At 45.1% G+C, this 15046-nt stretch overlaps 1 protein-coding gene across 2 annotated transcripts in view; it reads left to right on the plus strand.

Moving 5' to 3' along the window:
• Window positions 1-15046, plus strand: part of LOC138580852 (integrin alpha-D-like) — a 750488-nt gene that overhangs the window by 619442 nt on the left and 116000 nt on the right. For both annotated transcript variants that reach the window (XM_069651726.1, XM_069651727.1), the window contains 2 exons: window positions 4466-4549; window positions 8785-8869. In XM_069651726.1, coding sequence (XP_069507827.1) covers window positions 4466-4549; window positions 8785-8869 — 169 coding nt within the window. The remainder of the gene's footprint in view (window positions 1-4465; window positions 4550-8784; window positions 8870-15046) is intronic.

Consider the following 15046-nt stretch of genomic DNA (forward strand, 5'->3'; position numbering starts at 1 on the left):
GATTGACTGTGGCCTGCGTCCCCTCCACTGTTGTATATTCTGTAGTGCTACAATTACCACTCCTATCTTGTGTTCAGAAGAGTGTGTCCTCAATGGGCTATACAGTGGTGGGACCTTTCCACCCACAGTGTACAGACCAGGTGCTGCCCATATCCCTTTCCCCTTTGTACACCCTGATGTGCAGCAACCACCACTCACACGGGCTCCTCCAAAGGGTGTGTGTGTGTGCTCTTGATTTGAAACACAGCAGTCAGTGATCAAACGCTCAAATTTGGATTACCTGAATAAATGGAGAAACGCCTAAATTTAGGACTCAACAATAAATGTAGTGTGAAGAACCTGAGGGCATCCTCCCATCTATTCCCTTTGAATCCTCTTCTCAGGTGGCCAGGAAAGGCCGTCTTCAGAAGAGACATGGTATCCCCCTTTGCACACACACACGCACACGCACACGCTTCCCCATTCATATCGAAGCAGAGGCAACTAGGAGTGATGCACACTTCCATTTGTGCACAATACTCTGGTACTCAGACGAAGAAGAGGACTGTTAAACATCACTACCATGTTCAGGCCAGTCCCACTAATTGGGGCCAGGCAAAGGACTTACACCTGCAGCCAGTTGAAAGGCTACGGGTGTATATAAAAGGGAGAGAGAGACCCATTTGATAAGAGGGTCCTGCATGGAGGAGCAAACCCACTTGGGGAAAGGACGCGGCAACCTGGTACGGAGCAGGCTGGAGAGGGGCCGGTGTGGAGAAAGCTGAGCGCTGTAGAGAAGAGAGAGATGCTGCAGCCCGAACGGGTTGTGAGGAGGTTGGGAGCCCTGCAGAATCCAGTGCTGTGTGTCCCCGTTGGAGCTGGGGGACACTGAAGCAGCAGGAAGGTTCGGACAAGAACGCTGCTCGTCGGAGCTCCTGGCGAGTGAAAGGGGAGAGAGAGACTGCAGCAGAGAAAGCCGAAAGCACCCTGAGGAGCTGCCAGAGACCTGTGAGTGACGAAGAGGGAATAGTCATGCCGGGGTGTTCCAGGGGCTGGGTTTGGGCACAAGGAGATGCCTATCAGATGAAAACTCATGATAAGAGGGTTGGGAGACCGGAGGAAGGATTAATGAATGCCGAACAAGCTATTATTGAATACCAAACGAAATAAATGTTATTCAAATTGCATACAAATACCGAACTAAAGAAAGGTTATGCAAAGAACATGAAAACAGGAATCCAGCAAGGGAGAAATGAGAGAACACGGGGTAGCTGAGTCAGAACAGCAAAGCCTAGTTTCAGGAACACAAAGGAAATCAAAATTAAATTAAAAGAAACGGTCAAGCCCAAAATCTGTTTTAGAAACAAGAGAGCATGTATTCCAGAGGCCAAGATTAACATAAAATGGAATATGATCACAAATATTAGAATACATAAGATTTGTGTAGTTCACTGCCTGAGAATTATATCTAGGTCTATGATGTGTATATTGATTCTGGATTTACATAAAGCAAGAGCCTGCAGAACGGAAACCATCATGAGCATTCATTCACACGTCAGGCCAGATAAAGTAAAGAACCAACGTGACCTTCGCGGGAACAAACCCAGAGCGAACAGGGGAAAATGGGGAAGGAAAGCGCCCTTAGAAATGCCTGCCCTTTGAATATAGGAGCCAGAGCGAGGACGCCCTGTAGAAGGTGGCTTTATACATTGTTTATGCAATGATGCCTGGCGATGTCGTTGGGCGGGGTCACCGTGCCATGGTCTCTGAAAGCACAAGCCAAGCCTCTGTGTTTCTGGTCCCCCCAGCGGGTATGGGTCACGTGACCCACACACCCAGAGGTCATGTGACTGGAGATGTTGTTGGGTGAGGCCACAGAGCCATGGGATCTGAAAGTGGAGAGACAGCACAAGCTGAGCCTCTGCAGCAACTGGCTCCACGGAGCCAGGAGTCACTTGTTCAGTTGGTGTTTCCGGGCCTTCAGGGGACACTGCCGGAGCTCGGCTTGTACTGTGCCGCTGCTTTCAGATCCCGCGGCTCTGTGGCCCCAGGCACCAACATTTGACCCCTGATTGTGTGGGCCATGTGACCCACACGCCTAAAGGACATGTGACTGGAGATGCGGCAATCAACACAAAGCAATGCTTATGTTGATCGCCGCACAGGACTCACATTCTAGGAACTGTTTAACCCAAAGAGATAATCAGCTGGGAAAGGAAAGGATGGAAGCGGCTGGTGGCTTTAGAAATAAGCACCCCAATGCATACAATCAGGACGAAGTGGGTTTAATCGGTCTTGAAACACATTTCAAGCAACCTATTGTAATGTGTTGATACCAACGGAAATTCACCTGGCTGGACTCATTAACGTTTTATTTATTAGGCATTTGGAAATAATTGTAAACGTCTTGATATATACCCATTGCCACTGATTGAAGGGGCTCACTCCTTCTGAGCAAGTCAATTGCTGAAGGAGGGTTTGGAGGAACAGGCAACACCACCACCCTGTAGCCTGTAAATACATTTGGCTCTCCATCGAACTAGAGATCCATGCACAGAGCTTGCCACCAATGGAAATCTGAGGGCTATGCAATTATATTTATTTGAATTGCCTCTGCATGTTTAATATACACCCTGCGGTTTGTGCCATCTAGATTCTGCCAATGTGTTATAGCCTATGGTACTGGTAGGAATGTAGCTATTAATGTAGCTTTTCTAGGTTCCCGCTCGAAATTGGCTGGGAGTTTTTTTTTTCATTTGCCATTCATTTCTGTCAGTGAGAAAGACATTCTTTAACCCACTTTGGACGCGCCCTATTAGGCTGTATATAAATATTCGGGTATGGCTGTCAGAAATAGCAAGGTCAGCAGCATCTCCTTTCAAAAAGTCTACCTCAAAATGAAAGCAGCCGTTTCCAATCAGTTGTCCTGCTTCAGGGCTAAACCACACATTCACATGAAGGTCCCCGCTAAGATCTGCAACCCAAAGCCATCAGCCACTTACACACTAATAGATGCCATGGGTTGTCCAACATGACCTTCTGAATTAAGACCCAAAATTATAGACGCGGAGACCAGGAAACAAAAATCAAAAAACACCAACAAACCGATTTGGAATGCAGAAAAAGTATGGACGGGTCAACATGTCATGTCTCCGCTGGTGAGAGGGGAAACAGTTCATTTTCTATTGGCACTACCACTTTGCGGAGAGCTACCACAGGCTAATGAAAGAGGTTGTGCCTCTCTGCTCCTATATAATACTCCATTGTTTTTGGGCGGGGGGTTCGTAGAACGCATTTCTAAATGTGCACTTTGTGCCTTGGAGCGGTTTTCATTGTGGACGGAAATACAATGGGCCTCATTACGACTCAGGCGGTAAGGGTTTTACGGCGGCGTAAACAGCGCCGACCCTTACCGCCTGAGTACGAGGTCCCTTAGCGCCATGGCGGATTTAACACCTGCTTTTAGCAGGTGTTAAAATCCATGGCGCTAAGGGACCATGGAGTTAATTACGCCACCGTAATTTACGGTGGCGTAATTAACGCCTTCCCCACTCCCATTATGCCCTATGGGGCAAAAATGGGAATGGGGAAGGGTAAATGGGGATTGGGGACTTACCGCCCCACCAAGGTCGGAATGGGGCGGTAAATCCGCCAACCACCATGGCGTAAACGTAGTTTACGCCATGGTGGTAAAGTCACGGCCCAGGCGGTAACTTACCGCCTGGGTCGTAATGAGGCCCAATGAATCTAAGTCTGAGCCATTGTTCCTTGGGCTCCTCAATGTTCACTTGATTGCATCTCATCCTGCGTTTCTTCCCTAGAGTCGGATCACAGCTACCATGTTTCAGTGGTTTTACTAAGTTGTGAATATTTAATGCTTCCGCCTCGCTGTGTAGAGAACCTATATTTAAAACATGTTTATTCAGGATTACTCTCTTTCTCATGGAATAAAGAGTAAACAACTACGTAGTCTTACGTACGTGTCTGTTAATGTGACGCACTTTGTGACTACATTTCTCCACATGTATTATCAAAAATGTTATTACAAACAAGGTGGCAGGGTGATAAATGTGACTTTAGATTAAAAAATAATGTACGCACTTTCGTAACGTGCATCAAATAAAGTGCATACTTATTTTCTACCAAATGTCCTTCTGCAGAGGAACCACATATTTTTTGAAGGGTAATGGCCCAAAATGTCGCCCTCACAATGACGACGGCCGAAAATTGTGACTTTTTTAAGACCCCCTCTTACACCATAAATATATATGTGGGGAGGTATGTGATTTGGTAATATGGGAGGGCTGCGGGGGTCTTCCCCCGCATATGTATGTGGTGTAAAGGGGGTTTAAAAAAAAAGTAGCTGAAAACGGGGTTGCTTTCCCTGCTATAGCTTACCCCACCTTAAAAATTGAAAGGGGTAGAAGGACTTTTCCCACGAACAAAGCCTCAGACTGCACACTGACATCTTGCCTTTCTTTTGTAGTGACAATGGCGACCAGCAGAACCCTGAGAGCCTGTACACAGCCGAGCTTCCAGTCCAGTATGGCGTCAATGTTGTCCTGAGAAGGTATGAGAGCCAGATGCAGGATTCTGACTGCTCCCTTTTACTGACTACGCTTCTACCTCTAAAAGGTTGACAGGGTCTGGGCTGAGTCCTTCACAGGCCCCACTTTCAGCCTTAAGTCTGATAGATTTTCTTTGAGGCACCTGAAATGTTACTGATTGACCTATTGGCTTTTCAAGGTTATGGATCCGTCAGGAAGGATCCCTATTCCTTTAGGAATGCAATCATCTTCATACATTTACCCTATTTTTTGAGAAAGCAAAGATAGATTATCTAGAGGAAGGAACCGATTATACAGTAATCCATCTCTACATTGGTTATACATGCAGGTAGACCACAACCTTCCGTAGGACCTTTGAGTATTCATGTTCCTGCACCTCAAGACCTTCCTCTTTGCTTCAGCCTTTGCCCCTGTTCTCCCCTGCTGATCTCTTTTTCTCTCAGCACTGCACACCTGGCCACCCTCTGTCCTCCGGGACCAGGTACCTGCTGACCCTGCAAACCTCCTGCACAGCCTCCAGGCTGCCCCTTGCACTGGGGTCTGTATCTCTACCCATACAGTCCCCCACCCCCTGTCTTTTCTTCTGCACTTATCCGACATACCCTGTCAGCTATACTCAGCACTTGCCACTTGCTGGCTGCACTACTACGGTTTATTGCCTTTATTATATATTTATTTATTTATTATTGTTTATCTGTTTCTCTTCAGCTCCGCACTTTCCACTTCTCCCCCCTTCCATGCACTTTCCCTCTCCCGCTCCCCCTCTCCCATGCACCTGCACGTTCTCAATGTCACTGGGCCTAGTAAGATCGTTGTTTTGTTCTCCCCTGTCCCCCTCCCTTGCCTTGTCGCGCTCTGAAACACTTGTGTACGAGCGCGATATAAATAAAATATCATATCATATCATATGTTCCTTTCTAAGTGGCATGGAGTCCACAGTAAATTGCTGGATCTGAATTGTGGTCTCTCCATGTCATTGTGCAGACGGCAACCAACAGCATCAGAATCTGGGCTCTAGCACTGTTTAGCCTTTCACAAGAACTTCAGGTTCAAATAGGAAAACTGTCCCTCAGTTGGATAACTTTGCATACAACAAATAGAACCCAAACACCACACTTGCAACGCAAAACATTTCGACGTATGGTGTTTCACTGGGTTTTTCCCTGTTCTCCATCATTTTCAAGCTGTATTCTTGTTGGCTGGCTTGTATTAAATGTGTTATGCTGCTAAATGCATCTCCTCTTCCACTGGCAGCCTATATTAATACCATAGGGTGTAATGTGAACTTTTTGAGAAATGTTTACAAGTAGTTGTGCTTCTGCATTTGAGAGCCCTCTATGTATCTCAAGCCACACAAGGAAAGTCTGCATACCGACCCTTGGCATAGTATAATCTCGACATTATGCATGCCAACATCATAAACAGCATAACCTGGAAAGGTAAGAAAGAGAACACGTTTAAGTTCTTTTGGGTGGTGCAATCTGGCTTACACCACCTCGGACATTGGTCAAATTATTGAAGGTCTTTGGACTAGCAGCCATCCTAGGTTCTTCACTAATTCTTTCTATGCCCGTTAGTTTTACCAGAAGTCATACGCTAGAATTATGGCACAGAGAGGGCTGAATGTTTACTTGCTCCCAAAATGTTTTTTCCCCCGTCTTTTAGTCTAAATTGTTTCTACGCATTGGCAGATCTATTTCTGGAATGCAATCTGTAAACAAGGTTTGATTTCCTATTCAATTTCAGCAATGCACAAGTATCAGCTGTGTGATTTAAAAAGTAAACTTGCAAAATCAGATCAATTTCATCATACGCGGCAGATATGTGGTGAATAAAAGTGGTAACAGGACAGAGGCCTGTGGCACCTCAGGGCTCAACTGTTTTGGTAGTTGTTACTTAAGATAGGCTAGTTCGGTTACTGTGTCAGGTTGAGGTGTACATTGTTGGCATGCAATGAGACATCTATAGTGTCAGGTGTGTGCTATATGCTATATGCATACTGTTAGATTCATAAAGTGTGCACCGTTAGTCTTTTGAAACTTACCTGTGACATTTGACACTCTGGATCAACGGGCTTCCCTCCACTGGAATGTGGCACCTGTCTCTCATTTCTACCTCTGACGGCGTAGATCTTCCTTAAGAAATAGGGTGACCCTGTCTCATCTCCTCAGCACCTTGCACCTGCAGAGAACCTCCGCTCTCCATTCCGTAACCCACCATTTTAAACATTTACGTGTGTCCTCCACGCCCTCGAGACATCTGGTAGTATCTTCCAGAGCTCTGTTGATGATACTCAAATTAGGCCTCGAAGAAGGCCTTCAATGAATCGGAGCCCTGCCCCCAACATGACGTCATCCCCTCCACCTGCATACACGTGCAGTCTTGGATGAATGAAGCTGTGTCTAAAAACACAGACTACATGAGAATTCCTGATTCTTTGCTTCCCTATAAACATCTTTTACTTCATAGCAACTTGCCAAATTACATTAATTCTAAACAACAATATTGTATAAGCTACAAGGCCAAGAGCCTGGGCATCACCCTAGACACTGCACTTTGTTTCAATGTCCACATTAGCGCCGTTTTCTCTTTCTACTGCCCCTGCAATATGAAATATCTCCTCTGATATAATGATCTCTGAACAGTTCCTCTAATCGTCAATAAATATACTTTTGCAATGCATTTCTCAAGCAAGCCAACTCTAATCCTCTAAGCAGTATGTTTCACAAAGCTCAGACAACACACCTATATTGATTCTTGACAACACATCCATCTAAGGCTTCAATTTTAGTTTTGGCTATTAAGCTGGGCATGCGTGTAACCTATAAGCCAAAACTATTGCATTGTACAACAGGTATGACCTTCCCAACCACTACCCATCTAACACAAATCTTCCTGGGATAGCAGGAATCTAGCTCTATTAAGCAGAAATATCAAACTTTGAATTCCCAGTATTATTTCTAAGCCGTCTCCAAATAGTGAATTGCTCAATTGCAGCTGTAAATGCACGACTGGTGAAATAAACATTTCCTTTAACCAAGTGTGCCTTCAACTATTGGATTCATATCTGTTTCTTGCACTTAAGTCCTGATTTTAAAAAAGCATTGACAAAGCCAACAGTTTTGGCGTGTGTGTATAGGTATTAGATAGGTATTTGCCTGGTACTGGTATCATATGGCCAGGTAATCACACCATGTTCCACCTGTTGACAATTTATGGTCAGGTAGTAACATTATGGTAGTGCCTAGCAAATGCCTATCTCATGCTTACACAATAGCCAAAACTGTTGGCTTTGCCAAAACGTATTATATTGGTTGTCTATCAGACAGCTTTATCATTTTAACATACTGGGGTTCACAAACAAAGCAAGACATAGAAAAGGGGCCACATACCTTGCCAACATCACACCTTACAAGCTAATTGAACATGACCTTAATCAACCCTACCACCTTCACAACTGGATGCCCCTCCCTCTGAAGGCTGGGACTTGCAGTGAGAAATACTAATTTTAGGAAATTGATGCCATACTCCCTCCAAGATGTCTCCAACCTCTCCCAATTTTGTAAATTTCTAAAACCTGGCTCTTTTCTCAAGCTTTCCACTAACCCCATTTCTACTCCCCTGTGCAATCTTGCTGGGCACCTTGAGGCTTTTGTGATAGGTCGTGCATTACACATGTCCAAAACAAGTAAAGAAACACATGCATCAAAAAAAATAGTTTAATGGCAGTTTTTTGTATTTTTTTCCAAGAGGAGTTGGCCTAAGAAAGTATAATATTTGCTGTTTTACTCTTGTCTGTTCCAGGTGGCACAGTAGAAGGCAGTGTTGCATGGTTCGAAGGGCCTTGGGATTAAGGCTCGGACACCTCTGATAGCCACTGCGATCCTAAGAACATTCTGCCAGCCTAAGGCCGGCTTCCACTCCTGCACTAGGATAGGTTACTCCGTACTGGATAGCACCTCAGTTGACGTGCCATTCCTGCATCCCAAAGTGCTCTGACAGGTCTCCGACCGTTATCTCCAAAGAGCAGTAGAATAATGTATTTCCCCCCACATTTATTCACCAAATAGTTTGATCTGGTGCTGAGAGACGACCTTAATGGCAGACATTGCTCTTTATAAACGTTACGCTATTATCATAATCAAAACCCCCATGAGATACAGCCGGGGGAAGCAGTGTGTTGTGATATCGGGCAACCAGTTGTTGATGACCACTCATGACTTTCTTTCCATGACAGTATGGAGGAGGAGTCCGTGCGATACATCAATTTCACCAGGAAGCCGCAGAAGGAGGAGAAGAAGCTTGTGAGACACGTCTACCAGGTGAATGCTTCTTCCGCCCGTGCCGGTTGGTGGTCAGACTTTATGCTAACTCCGATTGCTTGTGGCATTGGACCTGATTCATGGAACGTTTTCCTATGGGATTGCGCCATTATAAAACACTTCCATGAATTAGGCCCATTTGTGTTTTCACCCATGAGAACGAACAGTGAAGGCGAAAACACCAATTTGAAAGCACTGACAAAGTAGTGAGCCAGATAAATTCTACCATAGCAGTGATAAAGGTAATGCTGGTGTCGACTGACAGCGTGGCAATGCCCACAGTGGCAACCAAACACTTGGGTCTTCTAGATAATGGCATGCAGCCAGCGTGAGAGGTTAGCGGGTATGTATAACATATTGGTTTTATTGGCCACATGGCCAGAATAGCAAATGTCGAGTAGTGATTATTTATTTTCAAAAAAGGTCTTTCTCAATTGTTAATTCTCAATTCCTTCTTTCTGCATACTTTCTTTTTTATTTTTTTATTTTATGAACTTCTTTTGCAAAAATGTCTTGAATAATTATTTTTGGATTTCATGTTGGTTTTCACACTCTTGTTATTTGTGTTCCCTTCTTTAAGTACTTTTAAGCTTCCTTTTTGTGGGCCATTTAATGTTGTTCCTTTTGTATCTTTTGTTTCTTTCTCTCGGGGGACCCACAAATCACCTCAGTGTCCCACTGGGGTTCATTTTCTAAACCGTGGATTAAAAAAGTAAGGTGTAAAAGCAAGGGTCCATCCATTTACCCCTTACTTTAACACTCCGGGCGATTTTAAATCCATTCTGAGGCATGGAACAGAAAAAATCCTTTTGCACTGTGCATTCCTCCTCTAGATGGAAATCTATTGTAAATGCCACTTTCCATGCGTAAATGACAGGTGGCATTTACACTCTTTGCAAAACAGAATGCAAATATGTGGTGTAAAGGTGATTTCACCTTGATTTAAAATACCCATACAAGGGGAAAGACCTTTGTCAAAGAAAAGCCCCAGAAAGAAATGTGTCCTCCCTCACTCGATCTTCCCATACTGTCCACACCGAGTCTATAACTTTCGTCTTTTTATGTTAGGCTCATGTCGTTTCTTGAAAATCACTCTTTACTTTTGTGGCTTAAAGGGTTAATTACAGCCAATGTTTTACCATTGTTTGTCTTTTACTGTTTTTACTGATTTCGCCTGTTTTTACTCCTGTGGTTTTGCACTGCGTTTGGGCAAATGCAGAAAATGGCATTGAGGGGACACAACAGCACGCAATTTCATTCTAGTTAAATGTCCCCCCATCTCAGGTGATTTGCTTTCTCCTTTTGGAAACTGCATCCCTTCTGCTCCCCTACTTTTCCTAACTATTTTAAATTCAGAATAATTCCAGTTAAAGTTTCCAGGACATAGGGACGTTCGCAAGCTTGCGACCAAAATGGCCGCTGGGCTTTGAGCTCTGTGATCATGAGACCAGAGGAGGAGGCCGCATGGCGAAGTTATCGACCTCTGTTATAAGCAGGCAACTGTAAAGTGTGTGTCAAACATTTGTGCCTGAGTGGACACATTTCCGGTTGAATTTGCTGACCCGAATGCCCAGTGTGCGGCATTATCCAAGGCGTGAAGGAGGACCAGCTTCACGTTGCGGCAGAGCAGGGCCTGCGTGTGGGCGGTCCCCTTCCGTTCTCAATCGCACCAACAGAGGGACGCCTGACTTCTGCAACATCCAACCAATAGGCAATTGTAGCCCCACGGTTGCTTGTAGGTCGGGGCAGGGAGCCCTGAGAGTGCCCTATGGAGCGTGGGAGTTGTCTGCAGCTCAGTACAATCTCCAAGGGCCTTCGGACACTTGCAATTAGTGCACCCCATAGTCAGTCACACAGCTTGCACTACTAGCCTGAATGAGGGTGTGCAGACAGTCCGGTCCCTCCGCTGGGCCTGATGGGGCTGACTCAGCAGTTAAGCATGGTAAGCGCACCATGCTTTCGGGGTAGTGCAGCGAATGGGAAACAAATACATACGACAGTGTTGTCAGATCTATTCCTGCTGGCACACAGGCGATAGTGCCTTTGTTGGTGAGTCCAGATGTTCTCTTTTGGTCTACAGTGGCCTCAACTTTGCTTCCACCGCCCTGACATTCGCCCTTTCACATTCCGGGCACACCACAACATACCACTCCTTGCTTTGTTGTGAGGAAACCTTCTGAATACCCGTGGACGTGTGCACTGATGATGGCCACAACTAACTTTGTTTTTGGTTGGCGCCGTCGGTCCACCCTGCTCCATTCCGTGTACCTGAATCCCTCAGATTAGGCTGTGTTGCTGCTGCATGTTACCCATGGCAAAGGGCAATAAATGTCAGTCTGCCCTTTACACACAGGGATAGCCCTGCAATGAATAAACACACTGAGCCTCATTAGGAGTGTGTCGGTCGGGCACCATTGTTACCGGACTGCATACTCCGAGTTCGGCAAGTGGGTGCCTTTCCGCCCGCCAGGTCTGACCTGTCGGGCAGAACGGCACCCGCTCTCACACCTTGACGGATGCACCGGCACTGTTGCACACAGTGCCGGTGCATCCATCTTCCCCATTCCCATTGAGTCCAATGGGACTTGAATGGGAATGGGGAGTTTCTTTTTCCGGTGATTCCCCATTGCCAGGCGCAGGAAAAATACATGACTCCGGTGGCAGCCTGGCGTTTTTACCGGCACGGCTACCGCCGGAGTCATGATGAGGCCCACTGTGACTGCTTTCAGAACTGTAGCCTCTGAGAACAATATGGAAGCAGAGCAGATCCAGGAGGGAGAGGATTTGGGTGCCACTTCTTGTAGCTGCTCTCCTGATTTGGCCATTGTGTTGGCTCAAATGAAAGCTGGTTTTGCATCTGCGAACACTAAACTCAATGGCCTGGTATACAAGGTGGACTGCATGAAACAGGGATTGAAAAGGAGAGTGAGCGTATATCCGAGGCAGAGCACAGGATTGGGACTTTGGAAGGCACTGATGTTGAGTGTATCAGGCCCTGGACACACTGCAACAGGAGGTCAAGACCATAAAGAAAAAGAACGATGATCTGGAGGCGAGATCACCGAGCAACAACATTACAGTGGTGGGGATCCTGGGGTCGGTCCCCCCGCAGAATATGGAGATATCCATGGAAGAATTTTTCAGAGAGGTGCTTTTGAATCCCCTGCTCTAGTCCCAATTTCTGATTTAAAGAGGCCACTGGTCTCTCCACAAATGCATACACCGGTTCTAAATCCTCACCCTGTCATTGCACGCCTTCTGAACTATAGAGACCGAGATACTGTGCTTCGCAGGGCTCTTGAGATGGGGGATCTTCAATGCAAAGATGCAAGAGTCTCTTTTTACCTTGACTTCACCCTCATGGTGCAGAAAGCGCATCTATCCTTTGCACCAGCAAAGCGCTCTCTTCGTGAAAATGGACTAGAGTATGCAATGCTATACCAGTCCAAACTTAGAGCGATCCACAATGACAAGACTCATTTCTTTACTAATCCATTGGAGGTGCACACTTTCCTGGAGTAATGACTTACATGGCAATGGCCTAAGGGATGAGAGCCTTGAGATGGCTGTAATGTGGATGTCATTGGGATCTAGACCTAATGTACCTTGCAATCTTGAAGTTCCCGGTATTTTAGGAATCGGCCAAAAAGACAGAGATTAAATGACCGAATGGGAGATTTGGCCTGAATTTCGGCTGTTTGAAAATACTGAACGGCCGAAAAGTTTGACTGAATCCCCCATTCGGTGGCAGGGGCTGCGCGGGTGTCCCCCACACCCTTGCTCACTATATTGTGAGTGGGGTTTGCGGGGGTGTCCCCCGCAGCCAGTCCCAAATAAAATAAATAAAGGAAAGGACCCTGTGGCGCTGGTTCTCGATCACGGAAGGGAAAGGGAACAGGCATCGCAAGGCACAAGGTAAGTAGGGGGTAGGGCGTGGGGCACGGGGGCCAAGTTGGTAATGTTAAGGGGAGAAAAGACTAAAGGTTATTTCGGAAGAATAATCTTCAGTCTTTTCTCCCTCGAACATTTCCATATCAGGCTTTCAACCCCGATACCTATAGATGGGGATGGCATCCTTGGATGCCTCATTTTGTCCTGCTTGTGTTCTTCTTGTTTCATGTTTACTGGTCGAAGCCACGAAAGTTAAGTATGTAACATTGAAGTCCATATGTTAGTTGGTTTTATATTATTGTGGCATTTTCAAGCGCTGCAGTGCAGAATGAGTGCGATATGGGCTTCATCGGCGAAGAGGCAGAAATTAGGTCGATATGGTGGTCAGTCATAATGTAGAATGCAATAATGTAGAAAGTCAAAATGTCGATTTTTTTTTAGAAAACAATAATGTCGAAAAACAATAATGTCGAATTTTTTCTACATTTTTTAGAATTTTTTCGAAAAAAATAAATAAATGTATATATAATTAAAATGTGTTGAGTATGAGGGGTGAGAGGGGGGTGGGGGGTTGGCCGGGGGGTGTTGGGTGAGGGGGGTTGGGGGGACCCCCCTAGTAAATGATACTCTTCTTGTTTATTTATTTATTGATAGTGCTAATTGAAATGTTTTTTTCGACATTTTTTTTTCTAAAAATGGACTCTTTTCATTATATGTATAGGTTTTCGACATTATTGTTTTCTACATTTTTTTTTCTACATTTTTGTAAATCGACATTTTTTTTCTACATTATGACTATAAACCGGTTGATATATTATTGGCTGAGGGTATGTGGCACTCCTGGCCTGGTCAAATACTGGGATGCACTTCTCTATGTGATGTCCTTGTGGAGCGGTCATATAATCCTGTGGTTGTTGCACGTGAAGAAATGACTAGCCACACTAGGACTAAGTGCGTACTGGGAGAACCCTTCATTGATCCCTACAGCTGCCAAGCCAATTATTAAGACTGCATATTTAAGGTTCAGAAGAAATAAAATCAGCATGTGCTCTGCACTAACCAGTGTGCTGGAAAACTTGATATGTAAAACATCGCTTGAGTATTAGGAATACCTCGATGTTATAAGACCCGCCTATGCCTGAGCACTATATATTTGATTCCGATTGGGCACTCCGCTGTTAAGGTCCATCACTGCTAGCTGGGCCAAGACTCAAAGTAAAAGTTGTTCGATTTGTGGTGCTGTGACCGAGAGCCCACTCAACTTTTTGCTTATCTGTGAGGGTTTTAGAGATTTTAGGAGGAAATATTTGAAACCTTTGTTCACACTGCTCAGAATTTCAACAACCAGGGAAGCTTTTCCTCTCTGTAAATCAGCAGAAAATCTGAATGTAGAATTGTTTGTCTATATGTATATTCCCTGGGCATGGTACAAGAGGAACAAGTTGTTAACTGATACATGTTGAATCTTGACTTGTTCTCTGTACTAGCACTTTATGACTTGACTTTGCACTTTAATTCATGACTCATGTTTTAGGTTTTTAAGGTGACCTCAGGGAGAATTTGTTGCACTGCTGTGTTTTAATGGCTTATTCTTTAATTTTCCTTTTTTTATGTGAACACATTTTGTGATATTTGGATTTTGTATGGCTCACGCTGATTAAAAGTACACAACAACATCAATTATTGTGGCCTCCTCCTCATAAGGCTTTCCACTTGCCTGGTTGGTGTGTCTGATGTCCCCAGGTTGTTACCAAGTGGATGTGGTGGAGATTGTTTCTCTATTGGGTGGGTCATCTCACTGCAGGTTGCGGTTTGGCAGTCTGGGTGTGGGTGGGTAAGGTCCAGTGGGGCGACTTGCAGATACAATTAAAAATTGGTCTGCATCTTGTCAAAGTACAACATTGGTTGCTGAATCTGAGTGCTACAGCGATTGAAGCTAGTGAGTGTGAGGATGCTCCTTTCGTTTGCCCATTCCCTGGTTTGAGACATGGAGTCTTGTGATACTTTATGCTGGAATGTAAGGGGTCTGAATAACCCACAAAAGGTGTGAAAGGTAATAAACTACTGTGAAAGGCATGGTGCCAGAATTCTCCTACTACAGGAGACCCATTTGGTTGGAAGAGTTAATGAGGGGGTAGCTAAGTCGTGGTGATCGGATAGGTACTACACTTAATTTTCAATTTACGCCCCGTGTGTGATCACGTTGATTCATAAATCACTGCGGTTCCAACTCCTTGAACTGGAGGTGGATCCAGGAGGCAGATTTGTGATTATGTCAGGCATTTT

This window comes from Ambystoma mexicanum, chromosome 3p, assembly GCF_040938575.1.
Source record: "Ambystoma mexicanum isolate Mex_15411 chromosome 3p, UKY_AmexF1_1, whole genome shotgun sequence".
NCBI classification, from domain to species: domain Eukaryota; kingdom Metazoa; phylum Chordata; class Amphibia; order Caudata; family Ambystomatidae; genus Ambystoma; species Ambystoma mexicanum.